This window comes from Zingiber officinale, chromosome 3A (assembly GCF_018446385.1).
Source record: "Zingiber officinale cultivar Zhangliang chromosome 3A, Zo_v1.1, whole genome shotgun sequence".
NCBI classification, from domain to species: Eukaryota; Viridiplantae; Streptophyta; class Magnoliopsida; order Zingiberales; family Zingiberaceae; genus Zingiber; species Zingiber officinale.
In genome coordinates this window covers 123969341-123981737 of record NC_055990.1, presented here as the reverse complement: position 1 = coordinate 123981737, position 12397 = coordinate 123969341, and the positions used below count along the sequence as shown (strand labels likewise).

The following is a 12397-nucleotide window of genomic DNA, read 5'->3' as shown; positions in this document are numbered from 1 at the left end:
ATGTAGCCAACTGCTTGGCTTGCAACAACTACTTAAGTTGATTAATACCCCATCTTGATTAATCTGTTATAGCATTTGAGTCATCAAATGGCTTCTTCCAGTATTCTTATAACTGCATCAGTCAATTGATGCTACCTATCAATTGATTGATTGTCCAGGTCACTCATAGACTCTAGTCTTAGGTTCTCTGTCAAGAGGTCTATACCTTTCAAACTTCTTAATCTTGTTAAGAGGCCTCACCTCCAAGACATCGCGTGCTTAGAGATCAATATGAGTCAAGCTCAACTTATTACGATAGCCATTAATTAGGATCTATCATTTGTCTATTGTCAGTCAACCTTGATTTATTGGAACTTTCATTTTCCTAATCTTAGGTTTATCTTGACCCATCAAAACTTTCACTTGTCCAACCTTAGGTCCTCTATTTTGACCGGTCAAAACTTCCAAGTGCCTAAAGTTCACTCTTGAACTTTTAGTTGCTTCTCGATCAACATTTGCTTTGTAGGGATTCCCTTCACTTGCAACGTTTCTAGTTAACCTTCATCACGCATCCAATCAATTTTAACATTTCTAGACTTCATCACTTGCCAAATGTTCCATCCACTTTGAATTATTTAGGCTTCTACTACCAATACATGTTAGATTTTCTATTACTAACACATATTAGACTTTCCACTTGTTAAATTTTAAATAGATTTTGACCCACTTTATTCAATGTTAAATATTCAATCATTCTTAACCTACTTAATATATAATGCTAACTTAAAGCGATTTAATTATATTGTCCCCAACATGATAATTGCACCAACATATTATACCCAAGATATTGTATAAACATCAAATCACTTCCAAACATTTAGAGTAAAATTGCATCATTGATCTTACCCAAGATATTGTATGAACATCAAATCACTTTGAAACATTTAGAGTAAGATTGCCTCGTTGATCTTTCTTAGGTCATGATTTCACCAACAATATTAATAAATATAAATCTTATTCTCTTACCAAATATGGTCAACTATGGGAAAAGAATGGATGACTAAAACCAAAATTCAGACGTTAATTCAAGTGTCAATAATAATTTGAGTGTGTAATAAAATAAAAATTATTAAATCAGATCACACTGAGCCTAGAGTGACCATCTAATCCTATGAAAAATTTTCATCGATCGTTAAAAAATCAAGAAGCGACGAACGACCCCAAAATTTAACATCCTATGGTTGTACATCTCAAAAGAAAAAAAAAATCAAAAATACATCATACCTAAAGATCGAATTACAAATATCTGATTAATAAATTTACGTCCACAAAATTCCTGGAGCAAATCTAGAATTCTATGAACTAAACTCTCATTGAAGATAATTAAATGGATAAATTAATCAAACCTGCCCCGGGTAATGGTGCTGCGACTGACATCTTCTCACTTTCATATGGAATCGAGTTTCAACTTTCAATCAATTTAAGCTCAAACAAAAAATACATTGACCATCCAATCAACGATAATAGGTTCGAACATCCCCTTGGTTAAAAAGGAAACACCCTTCAATCAAATTATTAAGCAATCGTCAAACTAATACTTAACCATAACCATTGTAGGGTCCCAAAAGTCGATCTCGACTCCCTATAACCATAAAGATCTTGCGATGCTTGAAAATAAAGTCCGCACGGGGATTCAATTAATGACATGGTTAAGTACAAGGCTTAAGGCTTATACATAAAAATACATGGGATAGCTTTTAGGAAAACAAGCTCTACCTAATACAAGATTGCACAAAAGTATTTGTTCTTTAGCACATTGAACAACAACTTTGCATCACTCCGTAGGATTGTAAATGAACTGAGTCAAGTTAAATTTTATGATGTTTAAATTTGTTTGATAAGATAACTAATCCCAATCAAGCTGAGCCCAAAATAAACAAAGTCGTTAAAATAATTGTTCAAGCTTAACTTGGTTCATTTTGTATGAACTTGAACTTAATTTGTTTAGATGTTATTAAACTCTCAATTCAAATTTATTTGATGATTTGAAACTTTTACATTTTAATATTGTTTTATTAATTACTGAGTTTGATAATACAAACTTATTTATTCATTTTAATTTTTTTATTTATTTAGCATGTTGATTAGTTTTATTGATAAACATTATCATGAATATGAACGTTGTTCTATGTTCACGAATATTAATAAACTAAATACATGTGTTCAATCTTATTTGTTTAGTTTAACAAATTATTCAAATTTATTCATTTAATTGATCTGGTGTGTATTGAATGAACATAAAAAAGCTCTTACCAAATCAAGCACCAAACTTGTTCACGAACGTTTAGTTCATTTACAGTTCTATAACTCCGTTCAACTTAAATTCTATACCGAGTATCTTCATTATCACATATGTAGGAAGACCTACAAATTATCTTTCCTACACTTAAAATCCAACTTGTTAACTTATATTTACCAACTTAAACACATTGATCAAACATTAAAACAACATGATTATTGCTAAGTACAAGGGAGAAGCCAACAAAATACCATCCAGTTTACTAGTTCTAAATTCAACAAGTAACAATCATGTAAGAAATATAGTATTGACACACATCGTATAGACATCCACAGAAGGATAACCAAACAAAAGTAACAACAAAATACTATTTTAAGCAGAGGAACAGAATGGGACTTACATAGCATGAGGAAGGTCATAATTTACAAGCAAACTTGAATTTGTTGGAGTCAAATTGGAACTATACTTGATAGAATATTGCACAATAGAAGTAGGTCATAGCAAGGGTTTTAGAATTGAGAGGTTAGAAAGAGAGAGTTAAAGACCTATATCAAGGCAAGTCTTTTTGTTAAAGTTGTATACTAGATGCTTTTGGCAGGAGTTCCTGTCCAAAGAACAAGTTTTATATCCAAATTGGAGTAGCCTATCAGACACTTCAACCCTTAGTTGTATACTAAATGTTGCCATGAACAATGTGAAACTTGGCTAACAATGAGATCCTAAATGTTTAAGTGTATGAGAATTGATAAGTGAATGGAAAGTAAATCAGAGGCTTGCCTCAAGGTACTTTTGGAAAATTGTGATGCAACCAAAGGGTTTAAAAGATCCATCTAACAACTGGAAATCTTGGATTATAACTATTTGAGCAACTGATTAGGATTTCCTTCAGTAGCAATCTCAAACTAAAACCTTAACAAGTCCTAAATCAATCAAAACAAATCAAGTTCAACAGCAAAACAAGGTTGGTGGTATATTGGCAACCTCATAGAGGAAACAAGGTGATACAGAGAGGCAGAGGTACCAACAAATGTCAGCCATAACAAGAGAAGGAAGCATAGAAGAACAAAGAAAATGTTCATAGTTAACAAGCAAATGAAGAGATATACTATTTATTGTACTACCTCTGATGCCATCTTCCAAATCTCATAAGCAAGAATGCAACTGTGCCCTGAGTATACACATGGCAAATAGACATAATACAATAAGGAGCAAAAGCTATAAAATTCACAATCAATGAAGCAGACAAACACAAGATGGGTTGATATGCAGTGAAAGTGTTAATTAAGTGGAACTGCAGCAAATTACCTGTTTCTATGTTGCATCATCGGTACAGTTAGCCATGTGCATGAAGATGGGGGTCTAAATCTCTGTACGGGAGATTTGGATGGTTAAGTAGTTTCTATAACTGGCTTTTACTGTAACAGATCAACTGAAAAGTGTATATCTGGTTAATTTACAAGTAATGAAGTATTCACAATCAGGAAGCCATTTAATGCTCTTCTTTCTTATCAAGAGCAGGGAATTTTCTTGATGCAAAATAGCCAAGTACAATTACTGTAATCATAGGGCACTAGGTCACAAAACTCAGAAACATCGATTATGATAGGACGCTGAGATCCTATGCAGCAATTTTACTTCAGAAAGACCTGGGAAACGATCCCAAATTCAAGAACATAAAGATCCTAACATATCTCACTTACATCCGTCAACTCTGCCTTACAGCACAGCGGACAACAAGATTGGTACATGGTCGCCAATTGCACTAGTGAAGGTTCTCTCTTTTTCTCTCAAATTTGAATGACTATTTATCCTAAAAGCTAAGTTGTTAGGAAAGAGAGAGACTAATATATACATTGATGTCCTTAATACTCTCCATCTCTTTCTCCAATTCTAATTCCCTCTTTTCGGCCACTCTAGTTACTTTTGAGGGCATTTTTACTCGACTTTGGTTGGCTATTACTGATCTTATTCTTAAGCCAAACCAGCTGATTAGATTGACAAATATTCATTTATGAATCTCTAGTAGTACAATCAAAATCTGACTAAAGACAACCTTAACAGATTGTCCACACTCCAGATTCTGCGAACCACCATATTGTCAATTGAGGCATTCTCTATCCACCAAGTTTTCAGATTCAAATATCAAAGGCAACCACGTAAAGGAGCAGCTGTATAAAGGTTAGCTACTGTTCGTCTATGTTTGAACAACACTAGTTGAATCTGACCATGAAGCCATCAAATTATACCTAAAATGGCACGAACCTTAAGTTGCACCAAAATTCTATAACAATATGGATTTTGTCTTTGCAATGGTGAGCATGGAATTAATCACTAGATTGTCACTTTAAACTGAATATCATGATTACAATTTTTGAATGTAGCAAGAAGCTAAAGGACTAATGTGAAATACCTATGAACTAATGAAATTTGAAATTCCACCCTCTCAAAAAAAAACAAAGGACATTAAAACCACCTCCAAAACAATACTAGATATGGAAAAACACCTCAAAAAAAATAGTAATACAAAAAAGAACTCAATGCTAGTTATGGAAGTATCCTTACTTGACATTTTATATACAATAAATGCTTATTAATTAACAAATTAAAAAGACCATTATTTTCTAAAGTTCCTATAGAGAAACAGCAAGACATACAAATGTCAATGCATGAATAGATGTTAATTTGCTGGTAGCATTCTTGAAACCAAGGATCTTTGACGAAGTAAAAATGTGGTATATGGTTATTGCTAGTGCAAATGTGGTCCATGTTTACATTTGGTATGTGGTTGCGCTAGTGCAAATGTGGTCCATGCTTACATTGGCAATATTTACATTAAAGATGTCTGATAATGTGCCAAAAAATACAAGTCTACATCTGTTACATGAGAATATAAAAAAAATCAACATAAGAAATTAATATTAAAAAAATTAGCATCAAGCTATGAAGTCATGTTAGTGTCATCTATATGTGTCAGCCACTTGGATATTACACCTACATTAGCTATATATAAAGCTGTATCAAATCATTTTTCACCAATCCTTCTCCAGCAATATCTGGTTTAATTAAATCATTCTTCATTAAACCAACAAAACTTACATCTACCACTTAAAATTAAATTAACCATGCTAATCAAATCTCAGTTCAACTTAGAATAGTATATATATGTCGATAAAAGGAATAGAAACATTACGTTTCTCGTTTACCGATTTGGAAAATTTAATTTAATTGAACCCATATTAACATGGATATATGACATAGACGTTACTAAGTTAGGAACTGATGTAGATAGTATAATCCTTATGCATCGGTAATTGGATGCAAAGTAGTCCCACATAACATCAGCCTATGTGGCAGCATAGAAGCTTATTAAGAGGATTTCAATAACAATGTTTTATATCATAATCAGAAAGGTATACATGTAGCCAACACAAAATGAACCAAAGGACTACATTTGTTTGGTTTAGTGGTAAGCGAGTTAGATTAGGAGCACTTTTGGCAATGTGCAAACGTTTGAATCCATATAATGCCCACTTTTGGGAGGCAATACCTTTGGAAGGGTTTAACCTTGTTGGCCTTGCCCTGAATAAGAAATAGTCACACGTTAGCTAATGTGTTGTGGGAACACATAGTGGTCAACACCAAAAATAAAATATAAAATATAAAATAAAAGTGAGCGAAATGTATAACTATTCTAGTATGTTGCATAACACAACATAAAGATGCTTCCAGAGGCCTCTTAAGTCTAGCTGATTTCAAACACTAGGAAGTGTTGAACCAGACCATAAAATCAGTTAGTTCTGCATAAAACTGTTCCAACGAAAAGTTTACAAAGTTACCACTAATACCAAATTTTCTAGTGAATAAAGAACACAACTTGATCATCTGATAATCTATCTGAACTGTTCAATAAGTTTTTGAATAAACTATTCACTAATTTCAGGGATTTGGAACAAGAGGTAGATTTTATTGTAAAGGAGAATTGATGAAACAGAGAGATAAGAAAAGATTTCTCTCAAGTCCTACCACTGTGTGTGTTTTAATATGGTTCTGAAGCTCATATAAAAGGAGAATAAGAAAATGGAGGGGTCAGGTTCCTCTCAAGTCGGCTCCAATGCACATTTTAGTTTGCGCAAGTTATGACCCTATCCTTTCTTCTTCATTACTAAAGGTTCCCAACGAAACAAAATATTTCATTGAATCGAACAGTTTAAAAAACGTGGTAACCTCACGTTCGCGACCCCCTCACGACTGTTCCACACCATTTAAAGGGAGTTCAGCAGGGACCAAATTGGCAAGTGCATGGGCGGGACCCACAAAGGTGATGAAATCTGCCAAGTTTCGACCCCCGACCACTATAGTAATTATCCCATGCACTTACCGACTGACTAACGGACAGCTTAAAACTAGTATTTACCAAAGTATTAAATAGAAGAGCTACGTCTCACATTAGTTTTGTGTCAGTGCAAAACTCAGTGGATTAACACTAGTGTACTCTTTGAAAACAAGTTGTTACTCATAATGTATAAGTGTGGAATATGGAAACATTATCATAATCAATTTGAAAATGCATCAAATATTAATGATTTTGTGCAGAAAATATTAACTTACTGAACTACAAAATATCTAAGGAAAGGTTTCTACTCTAATCATAGACATTGGTTCCATGTAGCTTGACCAATAAAGCCACAGATGAATAACAAACATGTAGGTTGACAATTGAATCGTACTACATATGATAACACTAGCTACATGTCGCAGATTAACATTCAACATTGCGAGAACAAATAAAAGTATAAAAATCAAATCAAAGGATGAACAAACTCAACTAGAAGCTTTGTGATACCACTATCAGCAACAAATAATTTAGAAAAGCATGCATGAACTAATTGAAAAAAGTTGCATACTTGAGCCCGAACCTCTTGTAGTACATTGAATTATCATATTCACTCATTTCTTTTGCTTGGCCAGATTTCAAGGTAGCTTTTGTGAGAAATTTCTTGTTCTACAAGAGTCCAGGGTATACAGCTTACAAAAAAACAAGGCAATATGAACCCAAGAAAGATTGAAAGAAAACTAATGTTAGTTAGAGATCACCTACACTATCTATATATTAAAGACGCAATCCTTCTCCCATGCCTTTTCACCAAGTTCATCAAAATTTGTTTTTTTTTTAAGAATCCATGTTCTTCCTTAGCCTCTGGATGCCACAGAACATCTTCCTCCTCGAGCCTACAGCTTGAATGCCCATCTCTTTCAGATCGTCCAGAGTCAGCAACGGCAGCACCTCGTCATCCACTTCATGTATCTCAAAAACAGGGGCATACCTACTCAGTCCCAGGTCCTTGAGCCATGACCGCACTCCGCCATCCTCTTCAGAACGGCAAAGCCCGTTCGGGTCAATCCATTCTACCCCATCCATATCTGAAGGGGTTTCCCCTTCCGCAACAGGACCAGTGTCCCTACTATCCGAAACCCTAACCCTTCCCCTGGTCCTCCGGCGAGACGGGCTATCAGACCCCTCCGGAAACCCATCATTTGCAGCATCCTCTCCGCCACCAGTTTTGAAATCTGCGTCTTCCATGCCTTCATCCGCCTTCAAGACCCAGTTTGATCGAACCCGCCTTGCACCCCGCCACGGCTTCGGATCACCGCGGACCTTAATTACTCCCGGCACGAGCGAGTCGAGGCTATCGTCGACAGAGAAGAGAACTCCGTCGTCGGGCAGAGTCGGAAGCAGAGGAGGGAGGGTGCCCGGCCTGTCGTCACCGCGAGAATCAAGTTTGGCAGCAATCTGACGGGTCTTGGAAGGCAGTCTATGGTGGAAAACACGGGGCTTGGCGTGATATCCGGGAGCCGAAAGCTTCCACTGTTTAGGCCGCTGCATTAGGGGATCCGAGGGGATGGCAGCGGGCTGGTCGCCAATCTCCCCAAGGCGCACGCTAGGGCGACGCTGCCGCTTGGTTCCGGGTAAAGGCGCGGCCGCTGCATCAATGAGCTCGGCCGCGCCGCCATTGGACGGTGGCTCCGGCGGTTGGAGATCCTCCATCGAATCGAACGCGAGGTATTCGAGCAAATGCCGCAATAAAGAGACAGTCGAAACTGGAGCGCAACGCTTCGTTTCTGCTTCCCGTGCGAAGGGAATTAAATTTGATGGATCGGATTGGATCGCTACATCGAACGGCCTAAAAGCGCTAGGCAATGCTCGAGAAGTGACCGGAAGAGTAGGATGCGGCTGTTTGAGGCATGATCCTAGAATGACTGTTGGATACGATCCTGGAATTTTAGTTTCACGGGAATGGGATGTGTCGAGTTGGGGGGGAGAAGTCAAAGAACTGAAAAATTTGTGAAAAGGGCTTTTATGGATTCTATTCACAACCTTGTAGAAGGAACTAGAGTGATACGAACATACCCGCAGATACCAAGTCTAAATAATGGACCCAACATTAGAGTGTGATATGAATGAGAGGATGTGTCAACATAAAGGGCCCACCATAATGTTTAGATTTTCAACGCCTACCTATTTTGTGATTTTTGAATGATTACTAAATTTGGATGTACCTTTTTATATTTATTTTATTTTTATTAGGTCTCGATCATGGACATATCCTTAGGATGCGTTTGGTTCAAGTCATCATGTATAACCTTGTTATGTGATTACATGATAATCACATAACCAAGGTTATGGGGAATAAAACATAACCAATGTTGTTTAGTTCAACCTAGATAATGCAACAAAAACATGTTTATTTAAAGGTTTTAATGAATACCCTAGTTTAATATTTTACCGTATTACCCTCAGTTACAAAACCAACTATACATAATAATAATAATAATAATATTATTATTATTATTATTATCATTATTATTATTATTATTATTATTATTATTATTTATTTTTTAATATTTTTTTACTTTTCTTTTTTCTGTATATTTTTTTACTTTTTTATGTGTTTTTTTATTTTTTAACGTTTTTATATTTTTTTTATATTATTTATATTTATATTTTTTTATTTTTTTACATTTTTAAATTTTAATATTTATTTATTTATTTTATTTTTAATTTTTTAAAATTTTTAAAATTTTTAAATTTTTTAAATTTTTTAAATTTTTAAAAAAAATAAATTTTTTAAATTTTTTATTTATTTTTTAAATTTTTTATTTTTAAAATTTATATTTTTAATTTTTTTATTTTTTAAATTATTTATTTAAAAAAAAAATTTAAATTTTATTTTTTTAAAATATCTTTTTTATTTTTTTACATTTTTTATTTTTTTTTTCTCTTTTTTTCATGTTTTTTTTTATCGGAGGATATTTTTGGTAAAAAAAATTTGTTAACCCCGGAATCAAGAAAAACCTTAGTTTTCTGAGGTTTTCCGATTCCGGGTTGCATGACCCTTTTGCTGACGTGTCGGGCATTAAACATTACTTGGGAATCATCGAATACCTAAACCAAACAAGGTTTTTACTGATAACCTTGAATGGATAATCAAAGTTATCAAGAATAACTCCGAATCAAACGCACCCTTAAAGTTGTTTTCATAAGTATGGTCCCGTGGGGCATGAAAATGGATCTTTGATATCATATTTGCATTCCATGATCTCTAAATATGTTTGTGTCTGATTACCACGGGCATACTCTCGTGTAATAACTTTTTAATAAAAAAAAATCATACTTAATTAATTGTTAGCATCTTAACGGTGCAATAGTAACTAGGCGAGCATATGCAAAATATTGTCGGTTTTGACTGAACCATCCAGATAAGTTTTTAAAATTAGTCGGCCGATTTTATCGGTGGACTGTTTTATTTTATTTTTTAAAAATCAATTTTAAATAAAACTAATTGATGGAATAGATGATTTTAAATTGATATAAAATTAATTATATCTTCAGTTATCTCTCTTAATTATATTTACCGTTCACTTTCAGGATTCATAAACTCTAGTATTTATCCTAGAGGTTTAGAGTTCCTTATGTATTCGTCTATCTCTCTTGATTATATCCATATTCTCAAATGTCAATTTTATTCAATATATTGAAAGTAATAATTTTTCAATACAAAAATATTTCAAAAATTTAATACGTGTTCAAAAAAATCTAACTGATTGACCAAACTACCTCGTATTGACATGAAACTAGATCCTTATTTATATCCATGTCATCAAACATCAATTTGAGCTAATATATTAATAGCAATGATTTTTTGAACATAAATTAAATTTTTAAATATTTTTGTGTTCAAAAAGTATTGCTCTCAATATCTTAAGTCAAATTGATGTTTGAGGGTATGAATATAATTAGAAAAAGTAGACGAATACATAGACACTAATTTCATATCAATCTGGAGTCATTTGTTCTATCAACTGATTTTAGCCCAAAATTAGCTGAAAATGTTTGAAAAAGTCAATTTCGTCTAGATGTTTGAGGACCAAATGCCCTCAAAGTGACATGAAATTAGTTCCTGTATATTCGTCTATCTCTCCTGATTATATCCATATCCTCAAACATCAATTTGACTTAATATATTGAGAGCAATAATTTTTTGAACATGAATATATTTAAAAAATTTTAATTCATGTTCAAAAAATTATTGCTCTCAATATATTAAGTCAAATTGATGTTTGAGGATATGGATATAATCAGGAGAGATAGACGAATATATAGGATTTAGTTTCATGTCAATTCGACGTAGTTTGGTCTATCAGTAGAATTTTTTAAATATGAATTAAAATTTTCAATCATTTTAGTGTTAAAAATTATTGCCCTTAATATATTTAGTCAAATTGACATTTTAGGACATAGATATAATCAGGAGAGATAGAAGAATACATAGGAACTAGTTTTATGTCAATACGAGATCATTTGGTCTATCTACCGATTTTACTGTCCATCAATCGATTTTGGATAAAATCGACTGTAGATCAAACGACCTCGAATTAATATAAAACTAGTTCCTATATATTTGTCTACCTCTTCTGATTATCTCTATGCCCTCAAACGTCAATTTGATTCAATATATTAAGAGCAATGATTTTTTGAATATGAATACATTTGAAAAAATTAATTGATGTTCAAAAAATTATTACTCTCAATATATTGAGTCAAATTAATGTTTGAGGGAATAAAAATAATCAGGAGAGATAGATAAATATATAGGAACTAGTTTCATGTCAATTCGAGGTCATTTGATCCATCAATCAGTTTTGTCCAAAATAGATTGATGGACAAAATGACCTCAAATTGACATGAAACCAGTTCTTATGTGTCGTCTACCTCTCTTGATTATTTCCATGCCCTCAAACATCAACTTAACTTAATATATTGAGAGCGATGATTTTTTTAATATGAAAATATTTAAAAAATTTAATTTGTGTTCAAAAAATTATCACACTTAATATATTGAGTCAAATTGACATTTGAAGTCATGGAAATAATTAGGAGAGGTAGATAAACACATCGGAACTCTTTTCATGTCAATCCGAGGTCGTTTGGTCTATTTGTTAGATTTTTTGAACATGCACTATAACAAATATGACTTTCCGTAGCACACAAATATGTTATCTGCAGCATGCATTACACGTTGCACAACTGCAAGCTGTTAAAAGTCATAAAACATCAACAGCGTGCATCGTACACTGGGGTTAAGAGCATTCGCAGCATGCGCCACGCGCCGTGGTTATGAGCATTTACAGCGCTCACTACGCGTTGCGGCTATGAGCATTCACAGCGCACACCGCGTGCTACAATTAAAAGTAATCAACGACATTCGTAGTGTGTGTCGAACGCTATGGTTATAAGCATTCATAGCGAGCGCCGCGTGCTGTAGTTAAGAGCAATTGACACCATTTGCATCGTTCACTGCACACTGCAGTCAAGAGCATTAACAAGGTACACTATAGTTAAGAGCATTCACAGCACACACTACACGCTGCGATTAAAGCATTTATAGCACACACCACACACTACAATTAAGAGCATTCATAGTGCACACCATGCGCTGCAATTATAATTATTCAAATATCACATATAGATACCACACAAATTACAATACCATATACAATTAGAATATCACACGTAAATTATAATATCACATACATATACCACATACACAATTATAAAAT

General features: G+C 33.8%; 1 protein-coding gene across 3 annotated transcripts; it reads right to left on the bottom strand.

Moving 5' to 3' along the window:
• Window positions 1-5621: 5621 nt before the first annotated feature.
• Window positions 5622-8499, bottom strand: LOC122053998. 3 transcript variants are annotated; one of them, XM_042615871.1, is made up of 3 exons: window positions 7377-8499; window positions 7183-7280; window positions 5622-5857 (listed from the first exon to the last, which is right to left on the bottom strand). In XM_042615871.1, exon 1 carries the CDS (start codon window positions 8322-8324, stop codon window positions 7449-7451), a length of 876 nt encoding a protein of 291 aa, XP_042471805.1. In that variant the 5' UTR covers window positions 8325-8499; the 3' UTR covers window positions 5622-5857; window positions 7183-7280; window positions 7377-7448. The 3 variants fall into 3 exon arrangements, with proteins under 3 accessions (XP_042471805.1, XP_042471803.1, XP_042471804.1); XM_042615869.1 differs by having other exon boundaries at window positions 7183-8497; XM_042615870.1 differs by having other exon boundaries at window positions 7195-8497.
• Window positions 8500-12397: the final 3898 nt, after the last annotated feature.